At 43.7% G+C, this 16,257-nt stretch overlaps 2 protein-coding genes across 7 annotated transcripts in view; one reads left to right on the plus strand and one right to left on the minus strand.

Moving 5' to 3' along the window:
• Positions 1-11,116, minus strand: part of LOC102462048 (scaffold attachment factor B2) — a 28,125-nt gene extending 17,009 nt beyond the window's left edge. Inside the window, exons 1-8 of one of the 4 annotated variants that reach the window (XM_075903086.1) lie at positions 10,883-11,116; positions 9,478-9,565; positions 5,404-5,468; positions 5,110-5,316; positions 3,840-3,902; positions 2,974-3,001; positions 1,571-2,069; positions 1,112-1,158 (exon numbers count right to left, since the gene is read on the minus strand). In XM_075903086.1, coding sequence (XP_075759201.1) covers positions 1,112-1,158; positions 1,571-2,069; positions 2,974-3,001; positions 3,840-3,902; positions 5,110-5,316; positions 5,404-5,468; positions 9,478-9,565; positions 10,883-11,116 — 1,231 coding nt within the window. Of the gene's footprint in view, positions 1-1,111; positions 1,159-1,570; positions 2,070-2,973; positions 3,002-3,839; positions 3,903-5,037; positions 5,317-5,403; positions 5,469-9,477; positions 9,566-10,547; positions 10,790-10,882 lie in introns of those variants that run through there. The other 3 variants (XM_075903085.1, XM_075903088.1, XM_075903087.1) reach the window with 3 other exon arrangements.
• A 421-nt stretch (positions 11,117-11,537) lies between these two features.
• LOC102457986 (scaffold attachment factor B1) overlaps positions 11,538-16,257 on the plus strand; it is a 44,280-nt gene continuing 39,560 nt past the window's right edge. For 2 of the 3 annotated variants that reach the window (XM_075903089.1, XM_075903090.1), the window contains exons 1-2: positions 11,538-11,723; positions 12,304-12,391. In XM_075903089.1, the coding sequence (XP_075759204.1) occupies positions 11,538-11,723; positions 12,304-12,391 (274 nt within the window). The other variant, XM_075903091.1, reaches the window with a different exon arrangement.

Genomic DNA, 16,257 nt, shown 5'->3' on the forward strand with positions numbered 1-16,257 from the left:
CCAGCTGAGCCAGCGGACAGGGCCTAGAGCACTGGCGGCAGGGCAATGATCTGCTGTGGCAGACTGGGAGCTCCAGAGATCGGGCTGTGGGCTGCTGTGGTGGGGCAGGCTGCACTGCTGCTGGGCTGCTTGCACATGCAGAGCTACCAGGAGGCTAGGCCAGGAGCAGAGCCTGGCTGGGAGGCTGGTGTCAGGGGGACAGAAATGACCTCTCTTGGTCTGGCAAAATCCCTCTTTCAGGACCACACAGGTTTTGAGGGTGCCAGACCAGGGAGATCCAACCTGTATTAGACAATGGAGAATACTGCTGGAGATAAATTTCTTTGAAGAATGCCAAAACTTTAGAAGTCTAAACATGAAGTATTACATAAAATTTCTATAAATCTTGTCTTTGTATTAACCAATAATCAAGAAGTTTGTATACATAATTACATTAAATCAAAATGGATACTAATATGAAATACTACATTGTGTAAATAGCTTTAAATGGAATTAATGTTTGCCATGCACTAAAAGCTAATCTCAATTATCATAAAGCTCAAGAATTAATTTTATTGACAATCATGATTGGAAAATATCAGACGCTGAAGTAGGAAGCAACTTTTTACAGTCAGGATTATATCTTCAAAGATGCATCACAGTCCTATAATCACTTACACATGCACTGAATTTCACCTCTACAAGCAATCATTTTGATTTGAATAGGACTGCATTGTAGGAAAATTATGCCCACGCTAGGGATGTTAAAAAGCGGGGGAGGGGGAAGAGTTTATAAACGCATAACCACTGAAATGTGGGAAGTGCAGTTTTGCTGGTGCATGGAGCTGCCTGCTTCCAGCTTAAAAGCTGGTTCCCCGCCTTCTGCCCTGATACAGATGCAGCAGGGGTGTGGACCTGGTAACTGTGAGGGTTAACTGATGAGCTCATCAGTTAACCGTTTAAATAAACACATTATCACATCACTAGCACATGCCTGTTTGTAAAATCAGAGCTAAAAATGAAACTGAACTGTGTCCTCAATTACTTCCTTGGATCTTTGATGAATGTGGATGAAAAAGTAAGATGTAGCTTATAACATTTTTCCAAAATCAGTCTTAATTTCACATCATACCTTTCTCATCTTTTGAGATTGCCTTTGTGTCTGCATTCTCAACAGAGCTAAAGACAAAAAACAGTGTTATTCAAACAGGAAAAATAAAACGTGAAAATAACTCTTAATTGTGTGTGCTAGAATTCAATACCTACCAGAAAATTAGTTGTGAAATAAAAGACACCTTTGCAAACTTTTTCATATCTGATATTTGGGAAATCAGAGGTTTAAACAGACAATTAATTCTGTTTGCCAGAAGATAAAAATTAGGAAGAATTTAAGAAACCAACCTTTGAAGGTTGAGGAAAGGAAGGAAATCAAACCGTCAGTTAAAAATTGCACAAGAAGAAATAAAAGATTCTTTAGGAATAGACTACAATTTCATCAGTCTTGCTGGCCAATTGAAGGAAACAGCCTATTTGCATCACTTAATGACCAATAAAAAGATAGCATCTGGTCTAAAACTGAGAAAAAACAAACCTCTTTTTCAGATCACCGCCCTCATTGGCAGAGGACTCTTTAGTAGCTGATGATTCTTCTGAATTAGCTTTCTCTTCTGTTTTCTTGGCATCTTCTTTACTATCTTTGGTTTCAAGACCTGCATCTTTATCCGCTGTTTCCCCACTAGAGGCTTCCAGACCTTGTGATGGTTTGCTACTCTGATCACTTATGGTTTCTACTACTAAAGATTCAGAGTCCATTTTCTCTTCATCTATTGTCTGTTCACTTGTCTCCCCTTTTGCTACAACTACATGCTTTGCTTCCTTCCTTGAAAGAGCTTGTGCTGACTTGCTGTCCAAATCTAAAGCATCTTCTTCCGACTGACTGGCAGCAAGCGTGTCCTCTTCCTCTGCTAGCTTTTTGCCTGCCACGGCGTTACTTGCTTCTTGTGCATATGGCTGCTCCACTTCGGAAGTTTCTTCTGTAAGTGGTTCAGATTTACAAGTTTCCCCCAAAATGTCGAGTATTTTCTCATTTTCTACGGATTTAACAGGAATAGAATGGCACAAGATTTAATCACCAGGGAAATAATGCAATCACAAATGTGGAACTGGCATGGCTGCCACACTAACACCAAGAGAAGGTCTAAGCTACACAGAGATTGGAAAACCCTACTGTACACAATATTAAAAGTTCTAAACTATCTGCAGACTAACAAGCTAATATATTAAAGCCTGAAAGCTACATGGAAGAAAAATGCCCAATAAATTTAACACAAAACCTTCTGTCTGGTGCTTGACAGTCGTCTTCAAGTTGAGTTCTAGTTCTTCCTAAGTTAGCTTCCAAAGTCCAAGATGCTTAACTGACTGCATCATTTCTTTGATAGTTCAATTCCCAAATTCCTGTGAAATTCTTTTAGTAGAACAGTCCAACATGAAAACTGGAACATCTTCTGATGGTGCATGAGTATGTTGGCAGTCCAGAAAAGTGAATGATATCTGTATGGAATTTCCATGAAGAAACTCTGTCTTCCTTCTTCTGAAATCCAGGCCCTCTTAGCTCCCTACTATAGCATGACACTACCTACACTCCTCCACTGAAAATTACAGTTAATGTACTGTGTGATATCACAAGATCTGTTTTAGGTGCACAACCTTCAAGTTTTAATGCTTAGATTAATTAACAGTTATAGAGGTTTTAAAGCAACCATTTCATCACACTGAACATATTTCTCAAGCAAAGATGACACTGTCACAGATCTGGTGATATGACTGGGTTTCCAATCTCTATGATCCTTGTATGTTCTGCACTGTGCACCTTTAGAATAATGCACACTACAGTAATGCATTAAATAAAACAAACAGGGGCACAAAAGGAATTCGGTGCAAGAGTGAAACCATTTCAAAGCCTAGTTTTTTATTTTCTTTCCCCCAAAACAGTACCTGGCTCCAAAGGTAGTTCTTCAATTTCCTACAAGGAAAAATATATATATTACAAAACACTATTCTATATAAAGATGATGAACTTAGCTCAAATTATTTATGAAAGAAAACATGGAGAAAATTACTAACTTTTAACACTGTGAAGAGGTTAATTTTAAAACAATTCAATAAAATAATCATTTTTCAAGTAAGATTTTAAGGTAAATAGTTGATATTTCATCAGTGGAAATTATAAATACAAACAGTGGTTTTGTGAGCATTCAAAGCATATTACAGTACAGACATGTCCATCATACAAATTATGGGGGAGGAGGAGAATCACAATAGCGCTATTGGTCAGCTGAAGTATACTGCAATGTTCACTCTAGCTCCTTTAAAATACAGGCAAACAAATCAGCAGACAACAGTTTTATAAATGCATGTACTTACTACAATTTTCCCAATACTATGTAACTATTACTAATTTGATTTGCCAAAGAACAAGGATCAAGACTTCGGAAAACCAGGCCCAGTGGTTCTGTTAATTTATAGGACATCCAATTATGGCAACAATTATCATTATATAAACTAGCTTATACAAAAGTCTGACAGTATATGAAATTTAGCCAAGTATATGACCTTTAAATAGACAGCAAATTATTTTGGAATACAGCATAAAAGTCTCAATTCTTCCAAACACCAAATGCAACATAGGGAAAGGCACTATACATGTTAACTGTGAATCACAAAAACAAATTCTAAGTTTTCTAAATATAAGAATTAGGTGTTTGTGTCCCCTCTCCCCTGAAACTAAGAGGTTTGTTTTTAAACACTTTATCCTGAATGTCATTACTGACATGAAATTTCAAATTAAAAAAAGAATTTACCTTCACTACGGTTAAATCAGATGAAGTAACATCTAAAATGTTAACAACGTCCTCGCTTTCTGCCTGAAAGAATAAATAGGAAATATACATCACTCTATGCAGAAGGCTCACCACATCTTTATTGATAATGAAACCTGAATGAGAAATTGTGAGGTTGGCAAAATATTTTATCTGATTTTTTTTCCAGATAACTGCTATTAAGCAAATATTTGTTAGCATCCCACAAAGCAACAAAGATGATGAAAATGATTAAGGATGACTGGATTTTTAAAAAAGGCAATGATCTCTCTCTTTTTTCCCCCCTCCAGACTCTGCTTAAGTCTGAGCTTTTTTAAAAAAAAATTTAAATGTCAACAAAAAATTCTATATGGCATTTTTCTTATTGGCCTTTCCTTTCAAACACAGATAAAGCAAGAAAGTCAACTTCTAAAGGAGGTGATCTAGTTAAATACTGCTTGGAAAATCTCAGTCTTCAGTTAGTTTTACCTTTGACAATATAATCAAATTGAACTAATTTCTTATTTATTTCTGTTTCTAAAGTGAAACTCTCTGGATCCCCATAACTCAGTTTGGAGACAATGCATGTCAGAAATAACATCTGTACTTCCTATCTGAGGTTGGGAAATACAACAATACTTCATTGCTCCATTGTATGTTTCAAGTGAGTATTAACTTGAAGACTCATGAGAAAGTTTTATCTTCAACCACAAATGGACAAAGCTGAAATGGCAGTCCATTATCAGATAAGCACAGAAAGCCAGCATGAAAGCACTCCAAATGTCTGACTGCAATGCAAGCCCCAAAGCTAATAAAAAAAACCTTGAAATACATTGAATCAATGCGACACAATACACTGTGCAAATATGAAGTCAATCAACTACAGCATTTGGATCCCTCACTGCCATCCAAAACAAAGGAATAAAGAGAAAATGGGAATGTAAACTGAAGGCAAAATAGAGAATTCAAAGATTTAATAAAAATGATGCTTTTAGATTACTATCATCGTGGGTAGCAATGTGATGCATGCAAAAAAAAACCCTAAATATGTTTTAAAAATCAAGAATGCTCTTTCCAAAAACAGAAAAAACCCAATGTCCATACAAATTTAGATCCCCAAATTATTTTTACTATTATTTAGATAATGTGCACTATTTAATTTGAAAAAAGTTCTGATTTCACACATGTAAGAGATCCATACCATCACTACTGGTATTTCTCTTGATTCTTCTTTAATTTCTGACAACTGTGGAGATGCCTCCAAGATACCTACAGCATATTCTGTAGGCTGATCTGGAAGTTCTTTCATTTCTGCATCAGCATTTTCTTTACTATCAGACAGTGAGTCAAGAATATTATCAGCACTGTAATCCTCTCCGCAATCTACAGCACTGCCATTATCTATTTCAGCTTCATCTAACACACTAATATCCATCATGTCAATATCCTGCAAGTTATCCAAACTTGCTTCAATATCCTCCTGTAAAAAGAAAAAAAGTATATATAATAGTCATTGTGACTTGAATGCAGCACTATTATTTTTCACCTCATATGTGGTTTTACATACCTGCCCATCTCCAGAATCCTCTTCCAGTCCATTATCTTCAACTCCCTCCTCTTCTAGTCTACGTCCTAGTAACATTATCATTATTAGAATCATGAATTCATAAGTTGCCATTTTCAGACTCTGTCTTCCCAGAATAGGTACATAATCCAGTTTCTTACAGGCAAGATACATAGTTTATCTTATTTACAACGATTCTATAACTCTGAACACCACATTTTTGAAAATTACAATAAAAGGTCTGAATCTCTATATGAAGTAGTTTTTCCTGCAGGGTGACCAAATGACATCATCAGACTCTCAAGCCGCAAAAACAGCCAGAAAGAGGGGGGTTGGCAAGCATAACGAGCACAGTGCACAGCCTGCTGGTTTCACAAAATATAAGTTGTGTACCCTTACTACAATCATGCAGAGTCAAATAATGTGCTTAAATATCAAAGACCATTATTTATTTTCTAAAGTTCATTATAATGATCTGTCTAAATTTTCTATCAAAATTTCATTAACCATTTTGAATAATAGCATTAAAAGTAACACTCATTACAGAAACAACACTTCAGAACACATGAAAACAGACTGTAATAATTACTTACACATTTACAAGTGTATGTGTATTTTCCTCAAAGAATAAAAACACAGCAAAGAAAGGGAGAGAGGTTTTAGAAATAGCCTTTCGGCAAATTCTGCTCAAATATTTGTATCCTATTAACATATTGAAAGGTTGAAATCATGTCCTGTGTATATTCTGGGAAGGGAAATGTTATCTAAAATCTAAAATAAATGTATAAGTAAATTTAATGCAGCAAAGTGAAAAGTAACTCAAAGGATTGGCCTGAGCCAGGCACAGTATTGTTAGTTAGTAAAGGGTTAACCAGTTCATACTGTTGAAAGATCTCAGGAGGTCACTGAGTCCAAACAATCCCAACTAAATCTTCCTACCCAGGGCTATGTCAAGCTGGGACTTAAAACCTCTAGGGATGGAGATTCCACCACCTTCCTAAGTAACCCATTTCAGTGCTTCACCACCCTCCTAGTGAAACAGTTTTTCCTAATATCCAACTTAGACCTTCCCTGCTGCAACTTGAGAATTGCTCCTCATTTTGTCATCTGTTACCACTGAGAACAGCCTCTCTCCATCCTCCTTGGAACTCCCGTTCAGGTATCTGAAGGCTGTTACCAAATCCCCCTTCATTCTTCTATAGACTAAATAAGGCCAAATCCCTCAGCCTCCCCTCATAAGTCACATGCTTCAGCTCCTTAATCACTGCTCTCCGTTGGGCTCTCCAATGCATCCACATCCTTTCTGTAATGGAGGGCTCAGAATTGGATGTAATACTCTAGGTGTGGCCTCACCAGTGCTGAATAAAGAGAAATAATCACTTCTCTAGATCTGCTGGCAATGCTCCTTCTAATGTACCCCAACATGCCATTACCTTTCTTGGTTACAAAGGTACACCATTGACTCATATCCAGTTTCTCATCTACAGTAGTCCCCACGTCCTTTTCTGCTGAACTGATGCTTAGCCATTTGGTCCCCAGCCTGTAGCAGTACTTGGGATTCTTCCACCCAAAGTGGAGGGCTGCACCTGTCCTTGGTGAAACTCATGAGATTTCTTTTGGCACAATCCTCCAATTTGTCTAGGTCACTGGACCCTAACCCTCCACGACAGTAGATCTACCTCACCCCTTGCTTAGTGTCACCTGTGAACTTGCTGAAGGTGCAATCCATTCCCTCATACAGGTCATTAATAAAGATGCTTAACAAAACTGGCCACAGAACCAACTCTTGGGGCACTCTCCTTGATACCAACCACCAACCAGAGATCAAGCCATCGATCACTACCCACTGACCCCAATGATCTAGCCAACTTTATATCCACCTTATTGTTCATTTATCCATTCATATTCCTTAACTTGCTGGCAAGAATACTGTGGGAATCGTATCAAAAACTTTGCTGAAGTCAGAGTATATCGTATCCACAGTGCCTCCTATGATGAGGTAACTGGCTATTTGGTTGGTCAGGCATGACTTGCCCTTAGTGAATCCATGCTGACTATTCCTGATCACTTTTCTCTCCAAGTGCTTCAAAATGATTAAACCAGGGTTGGGCAAAAACATAGCAGTGGTTTGCCAAAGTTAGCCCCTGGTGAACCTTTCCTGGCCAATGGGAGTGGCAGGAAGTGGTGCGAAGACGAATACCGCTTCCTTCAGCTCCCATTGGCTGGGAATGATCTGCAGCCAATGGAAGCTGTGACTGTCAGTACCTTTCAGCCATGCAAGTAAATATAGCAGTGAGGGCCCGCCAGTAGCTAATGCTTGTGGATCATATCCACCCAAGACTGGTATTTGCTTACCCCTGAGTTAACCGGTCATCTGGTAAGCATCATCCTTACTAGGCAATGCTTACCGGGTAAGTGGTTAAGCAGTGGCCTCAAGGGGCTGCAGCAGCCCCTGCCTGCAGTGGGCCAACCCTCAGCAGGCCCTGCAGACTGCTCAGCCCAGACTCAGCATAGTCCAGCTGAAGCAACCCCGCAGCCTGGCCAGGGCTGATACGCTGAAGTGCAGACAGGGGCTGCAGGATCACAGTTAACCAGTTAAATTGTAATGTTTAACTTTTTAAATCAAATTTTACATCTCTAATTGTTGGGTGAGCCATTTGTATATCATTACCCACAACTCTACTTCTAATATTTTAACAATTTTATATGAGGCATTTAAATGGAAGATAGAAGTTTTGTAAAATCACCGTTGTATACAACGCTACTACTAAAACAGATGCTATCTTTATTATTTAAGCAGTAATAATGCCCACCCTTCATTTCAGAAATAAGAGACATTTATGTAACTAATCTCGCTATGTATTTAAAAAAAACTTCCTACAGGGCGACAGTGATGTCACGTCACATCGACCCAGCCCCCCGGCCTTAACAGAGTCCCCAGTAGGGGAAGAGGTGGTCGTGGCTCAGGATTCTCCTTCCCCCCAGGAAGCCTCTGGCTTCTCAGGCCGCTGACTGCCTGGAGCTCCAGCCTGGAATACCCCTCTCCCTCCGCACACAAAATTAGTGCACCAGCTTCCTGCGAGGCAGGGCAGAGAGGAGAAAACACTGAGACTCCGCACCAGATTCAGCTTGCAGAGAAGTGCACACACTTCTCCAAAAGCCGAATCCAGTGCAGAGAAGCCTCAGTCTTTTCTCCTCTCCCCACTGCCCCACAGGAAGCTGGCACTGGCACGCTAATCTGGCCGGGGGGTGGGTATGAGGTTCCCAGGCTGGAGCGCCAAGCATGGGTGGCCCCAGCATGCCTGCCCAAGGCAGCTGGAGACTGCAGCTCCCTGCTGGGTCCTGGAGCATCCGGGCCCCAAGCGCAGCGAGGAGCTGCTGCTGCCGCCCCTGGCTCAGCCCTTGCCTTCCTCTGGCAGCCAGAGGGGGGCCGAGGGGCCAGGGAGAGAGGATTAGGGGGAGGCCAGGGCTGGCTGATGGGGGGGTGGGGGGAGGGACTGGCAGGCAAGAGACCAGGAGGGAGGCTGGGGACGTGAGCCAAGTGGCCAAAGCTGTCTGCAGCCAGGCAGGGGAGGGGATGAGAGGCCAGGTTAGCACGGACCTGGCAGGGGTGGTAGAGAGGCAAGAAGCTGGCTGCGGCTGGGGGGGGGGGGGGGGGGGAGGAGGCCAGGGCTGGCGTGTCTACCCCCATAGACTGGGGGTTGGAGAGTATGGTGAGTAGGGGGCACCGCCCCCTCGTATTTAATAAAATGTGCAATTTGTGAATGATGGATTTGGTATACCACACCACTTATTGTGTGAAACTCAGGCACATAATTATTGAAGAGGGTCAGCAACACAAGATTGAGCTACACTGGCATAAATAATACATTTGATCATACAGAGCTCCCATGTGCGCTATATTTAACTCAACCACATATTATTTAACCACAAATTCAGAAGTTATATAAACTCACAATGCCAAAATAAGGAGAAATATTTTTCAGAAGGAAAGCAGGGAAAGAAAAGATAGAAAAGCTAGACTTTGGTTTGTAGGTTCAAGATCAAAGAGGAAACCCCCCCTCAACTCATTTGTACCTTTGCTGCTTCTCTTTGGTGTTTTCTTGATGGTTACCTCTGATATCACTGGAATTTCGTCAGGATTTCCCCCTTCATTCTCAATAGCCTATTGGAAACAGATATAAAGCCATTATTTTGTTTACAGAGCACTATTTTTCTTGGGTACTAAACTCACCAAGGAGAAAAATGCTATCATTATGCCTGGTAGAAACAGCTAGAACTAGATAAATTGGATGGGGAATATATAGATCAATGTTAATTAGCCTGGATAGGCAGAAATGGTGGCCTTAGCTTCTAGTAGTCAGAAGCTAGGAACCGGGTCACTTGATTTAAATCGCAATTTAAATCACCAAAAATTCAGACTTAAATTAAGTTTCCCACTGATATGTCTTCATGTGTTTTTTCAAACAGTGCAAATTGACAACTAAAACATGTTATTTACACCTCAGGACAGCATTTTACATCATCTAAGATGTGTGTAATTTTTTTGGTAATTTAATTTAGGAAAAAGTACATAATATTCATTACCTTTGTCAAGCTGCACATGCAGCAGCAGTGTATTAGGAATGGTAAGAACTAAATCATACACCAAGGTGGGCAATAATTCTTGGGGGGAGGGGCACTTGCCAAATTTCTGAGGTGGCCCCGGGCCACCCCAGAAGGGGCAGGACCTCAGGCAGAACCAGGATACTCCCCATACTCCCCCACCCAGACTCTGATTGCCCTGAGGGTGGGGGACTGCGTGAATTCTTTGCACCCTGCCACATCTAGAGGGAACTGCCAGCTGTTCTGAACAGCGCTTCCCCATCCCCAGGTCTCGACTGGCCTGGGAGTTCCAGGGCGGGTCAAAGAGTAAATGTGAGCCCGGCTTTCTGGAATGCGAGCAACACCCCGTTCCCCCCTCCCGCAACCAGCCCATTGCCCACGTGGGCAGATGAATGACAGGGTCTCCGTTTCCAGGAAGTGAAGAACGAAAGCCACGAACGGCTTTTGTCCACCGAGCCCCAGCCGCCCCATCCCTACACAGCGCTGCGCGCACCCGGCTCCCCCCGCCCGGCCTCCTGTGAGGCATCGCGAACAATTCGCACCGCACAAGCCCCCGCGGAGGGCTGAGGCCAGACTCCGAGACCTCATTCAGGGGTTGCCACGAGCGGCGGCAGGAGCCCGGCAGCCCGAGTGCCGCCGCACGGAGACTCGAACACGAGGCCTGAGGCGGAGGTCGCCCGTGGCGCGAACCGAACGCGCCAGAAGCGCCGCAGGAGCCGCTTGCGCTGGGCTTGGAGTCACATGACTACTCTCGCTCGCCGCTTGGCGCCATTTTGTCCACCCCGCCGCGGCCGGGCCCGAAAGAGCGCGCGCCGCCTCATCCCTAAGGAATGTCCCGCCCCCTCCCATACCCGCGCGCCCTGCCTCCCTCCCGCACCTTCCGCAGCCGCTCCATCAGGACGCTCTTGTTGCCGCCGCTGTCCAGGTTGCGGCGCTTGAGCTCGGCCCTCAGGTCGATCACCCGCAGCTCGCTCAGCCGCCGGGTATCGGGCTCCGAGCCGGTAGGAGCCGCGCCACCCAGGGCAGACTCCCCCAGCCCGGCCGCTGACTGACCCTCCGCCATGACGCCGCTGCTCCGGTTCTCGCGCGGGACAGGAGCAGAGTGGAGCATCCAGAACAGCCGCGATTCCCGCACAAAATGGTGGGGATGAATCCCAGAGAGACACACGGAGGCCGCGGCGCAGGCGCACTAAGGACAGACTACCGGGCATGAGGGCTTCGCGCAATCGCCAAAGCTTCGACGGCCTGAAACGCCTCTCAACCTAGCGCATGCGCCCGAGCCTCCTCAGGGCCGCAGTAACTCGCATGCGCAGTCGGTATGCACAGAGATGGGCTGTAGGTACTGACCGTGAAGCGCCGCCCTTCTTTCTGGAAGCTACTGCGCCTGCGCGTACCCCCTTCCCTCCCGCCGCGCCTGCGCGCCGTGCCCCCTCCTTCCAGAGTGTTTCGGCCTCGCCATTTTGTGGTAGGACCGTAGCTCTTGCTTTCATTCCACTGAGGTTCGCGCGTGAGAGAACCGGAGCAGCGGCGTCATGGCGGAGGCTCAGTCAGCGGCCGGGCTGGGGGAGTCTGCCCTGGGCGGGGCCGCTCCCTCCGGCTCGGAGCCGGAGACCCGGCGGCTGAGCGAGCTGCGGGTGATCGACCTGAGGGCCGAGCTCAAGCGCCGCAACCTGGACAGCGGCGGCAACAAGAGCGTCCTGATGGAGCGGCTGCGGAAGGTGCGAGGCGAGGCTGCGGCGGGGGAGGGGGCGAGCTGGCGTAGTCCCTGTGGGTCCTTTGTTCCCCGGCTTGGGGCTTTGCTGGACGCATGCGCGGCCCGGGCCCGGCGGCGCTCTCCTCCCCTGGGAGGGAAAATGGCGCTAACGAGCTGCCCGGCTCCCCCGCCGAGCTGGGGCCTCCAAAGCGCGTCCCCCTCCCGTGCCCTCGTTCTGCCCCTGGGGCTGCCGACTGCCTCCGACGCCGTCCTCGGGTTTTGCCAGCTCCGACGCCAATACATTCCCTCGGGCTGGCGGCCTCCGACCTCCCTTCTCCGGGTCCCCTGCACCCACCCACCTCCGGCTTCTTTTCTCTGGCGTCGCTGCCGGGATCTGGGCTCCCCTGAGGCTGCGGGTGAGCGTTTGTATTCCAGTGGCACCTGTGCTGGGTTCTGTACGACCCATGGAGCGCGGGCCCTTGCCCCCAAAGTCTGACAGATTCAGTCACTTGATCTGTCTCCCTTTCCCCAATAGCATTTCATATACATGAGAAACAGACTCCTGAAAACAAGCCACAGCAAAAATGACTCTCTGTTTCCACTAGGCCATTGAGGAAGAAGGGGGAGATCCTGATGAAATGCCAATGGCTTCAGAAGTTAGTAATAAAAGAACACCAAAGAGAACTAGCAAAGGTACAGAACAGTCCAGGCTCTTCCTCCTGGTTCACAAGCATTTTCTGTTTAAAATGTAGTCTTGCTTTTCTTGCTTTTCCTAGTTTTCTGTAAGATTACTTGTTTTGTAATTTTGTTTTTTCATTCCAGAGTTTCTATTAGTTTGCAGCTGAAAGTATGCTGTCAACAACTGTTGTTACATGTTTAAGCTTAGCACTGTTTCCTCGTTCACTGATTGCATTATGAAGTTCAAATATGCCTCATGTTAGTAGGCCTTCAGTCATAAAGTGAACATGACCTTAAATTGCAAGTGTATTTTTGGTACTCATGACATGAACACAGGATTGCTTCAGACATAGGGCAAACAGCTGCTCTGAAAGCCTCCATGCTAAGATCTACTGGTCAGTCTTGATTTTTACTTACATCCTTGTTGTTAATTCCCTTTTCCCAATGATATTTGATGGTGGAGTTTTAATTTTTCAGAGAGGTGTTAAAGCCTGTATCATCGATTAATTGGAATTTTAAGTCAAACTATGGTTCTGGGCAGGGCTTTGGAGCGGAACGCAGAGCAGTGGAGCTGCAGGTTTTTGCCAAGAGCTGGAGCGGAGCCGGAGCACAGAAAATCTTGAATGCTCTAGGTTTTGTTTTGTTTTGTTTTCTCATTTTCAATCCAAAATGAATGATATTTTAGCAAGAAAGTCCTAAAGGCAGCAAAAAGTTTCAGATTGTATAACGATATTAACATCTACTTTGCATAACATGCTGCAGTTATTCTTGCTTCGGCTGAAATCAAAGTTTAATGTACAGATACAAAATTACAAAGTTTTTTGGCAAGTGCCGTGAAAAGTTTCAACCTTTGGCTGCATGTAAAACAACAATCCTGAAAATTATGCAGCTCTGGTTACAAAAAAGGACCAGGAAGATGAGGCAAAAGAGAAAGCTGACACGGCTAAACGATGTTCATCTGGCTCTTGAAAAACTCCTGGAGAAAAAAATTTTTTGCGGACCTTCTTCTGAAAAGAAACCCAAAATTGAGCAAACAAAAATTGACTCGTATTTAAAGTCCTCAAAGGTTACAGTCACCATGGCTACCAATATTTTCTGTGAAGGGCTGATGGAAATGGTTTGCTTGAGGTCAACACCGCTCACTACCTTCAGGCTAAAGAAAAAAGGATTCCAAAAAATTGCAGGTGAAATGGGTCTGCAGCTTGGCGTTTCGACAGGGCACAATACGGTTTGTCATTTAGTTGTCAGCACAGCTGAGTCTGGTCACGAAGAGCTCAAGAAATCTTTGGAGCAAAAATTGTGCTACCTGAAAATGGATGCGGCAACCCATGGAAACAGAAATTTCCTTGCAATCCATGCTCAGTACTATGAAGAAAGAAAAGATAAAACTGTGGTAAAAACCTTGAACATAATCGACACTGAAGGGCATCACAATTCTACCTACGTGAAAAGTTAAGTAAAAGCTATTTTAGAAAAATTTGGGATCCGTGAAATGCAAGTGCTGAGCATCTGCGTTGACAATGGAGCAGGCATGACGTGTGCCATCAAAAATTTCGGTGAGGACAATGAAACCATTCCTACCTCTGAGAACAGGGATGTGGACAGCACTGAAGCTATTTTGCCTGAGGAAGGAACTAAAGGAATGGATGAAATCGAAGTCGTCATGGATGCTGCTGCGCAATGGGTTAATGACCCTAGCCTCATACTTCCAACATGGCTTCATGAGGACAACTCAAAAGTCCAACTGATGCGGTGTGGTATTCACATTCTTCAGTTGGCAATCTGGGATGGACTGAACAAAGAACATGTGAAGAAATTTCTGGCAAAAATTCAACAAGTCTTCAAACTACGAACCCCAAGTATTCAAAGTGTTCTGCTTGATCTACATGGAGTAACTCAATCATTGGATACTATGACTCACTGGGGTTCAACATTTGCGATGTTCAGAGCTTGACAGTTAGGGCACAGGTGAGTAGATTTTAGCCTGGTGCGGTCGCGCAGCACGGTCAGCGCATGCGCAGCGTGCCCAATCGCGCAGCTGGCGAGCAGGGCTCGCCGCCGCTTGTCAAGCCCTGATGATGTTGAACAACTAGCTGCTGCTGGAAGAAGAGAACTCAAATTAACAAAAGCTGAATGGGATGAAGTGAAGAACCTGACACACCTCTTGGCAAAACCAAACAACCGTGAGTCTTCAAGCTGTTGATATAACACCAGGAGTTTTAATGAAGGAATGGTGACAACTGTCAAAATTCTTGCAAGAAAATGGTGGACAAATTGCAGAAGGAATTTTATCCTTCATGCAGAAACTCAAAGAGAAGCTTTTTTACAATATTCATTTCCTTGCTGGAGTATGTTGACCCACGGGATCGGATGATTCTTACCTCAAAGGAAATACCAAAGGCAAAGGAAGGGCTCCTTGATATTGCTTGACGACTTGAAAAACAAAATCTATTGCTACATTTGAACTCAGCAAAAGAGGTTGAATAAAATGAAACACAACGAAAGGGGGTCATCAGCAATCAAATTTGCGGTTTCGGAAGGTTCACCTCCTTCAGAAATAGCAGGCTGTTCTCAAACTTCCGTCTCCACTCTGAACTTGTTCAAGCATCCATCCCTGAGACGTCTTCAGCCATCACAGGGAAATAGAGATAATTCAAGCACCAATTCTTGAGAAGATGACAACTTCGAAAAGGAATCGGATAAACAAGAAAGGCGCTGACGAGTTTCTGTAATTCATAATATTAATGAAGCATTATTCGAGAGAAACTTTCAGGAAGATTGAGGTGATGGAGTCTATTGGTAGGCTAAAAGTTGTCTGTTTTTGAGGCCATTTACAGCTACCCACACCACATTCACGATGCCTGTAGAATTGGTTTGAGCATGCCAACAACTCAAGCTAATGTAGAGGGACTGTTTTTGGCTTTAAAGTTAATTTTATATGCTCTGCGGCAGGCTATGAAAGATGACTTGATTGCTGCAATAATTTTTTACAGATTAAATTATGAATTATTCTAGTTTGTATCATTATTGATGACATTTAAATTGTTTTAAAATGCTGAATAAAAATAATGTTTTTTCAAAATTACAGTGTGCGCTTTTTTATTTAGTTAAAAATTAATTTGAGTCGGAGAGTGGAGTCAGAGTGCAGAGCAGAGCTGGAGCAGTCACTATTGGTGCTGGAGTGGAGCAATTCATAAATTTGATTGCTCCAAATCCCTGGTTCTGGGAATAATCAGTCTGGGTATGTCTACACTCGCACCCTTTTTCGAGAGAGGGATGCAAATGCAGACGTTCAAAATTGCAAATGTAGCCAGGATTTAAATATCCCACATTTCATTTGCATATTTGTGTTATGGCGCTATTTCGAAATAACAGATGCTGTTAAGATGCGGTTATTTCGAGAGAAGGGTTTTCTCTCAAAACCACATCTTAACAGCATCAGTTATTTCGAAATAGCGCCATAATGCGAATATGCAAATGAAGCGCAGGATATTTAAATCCCGGCTACATTTGCAATTTGCAATTTCAAATGTCTGCATTTGCATTCCTCTCTCAAAAGAGGGTGCAAGCATAGGCATGCCCTACATAATTGTACAAATACAGGCAGATAAAATGGATCCTAAATGTAAAATTTATCTTAGTAGAGTTGATGTTTTAGAAATTCCTTCTTTTCTGAGAGGAGTTGGTTTACTCAATGGTATGTAGTTGCAAACCTCGGAAATTGGTTTTGGGGGGGACGGGTGTAATTTCTGAAATTGCTTACAGCTCATTTTAAAAGTTTGACTAGATTTCAAGTTGTTTTTAAGTTCATTTTGGGCCTCTTGCCTATGTAGCCATTGTGGTAGTACCAGAAAGTATAATTGACTATTTAACATTTATAT

The sequence above is a fragment of the Pelodiscus sinensis genome, chromosome 19, assembly GCF_049634645.1.
Source record: "Pelodiscus sinensis isolate JC-2024 chromosome 19, ASM4963464v1, whole genome shotgun sequence".
Classification (NCBI taxonomy): domain Eukaryota; kingdom Metazoa; phylum Chordata; order Testudines; family Trionychidae; genus Pelodiscus; species Pelodiscus sinensis.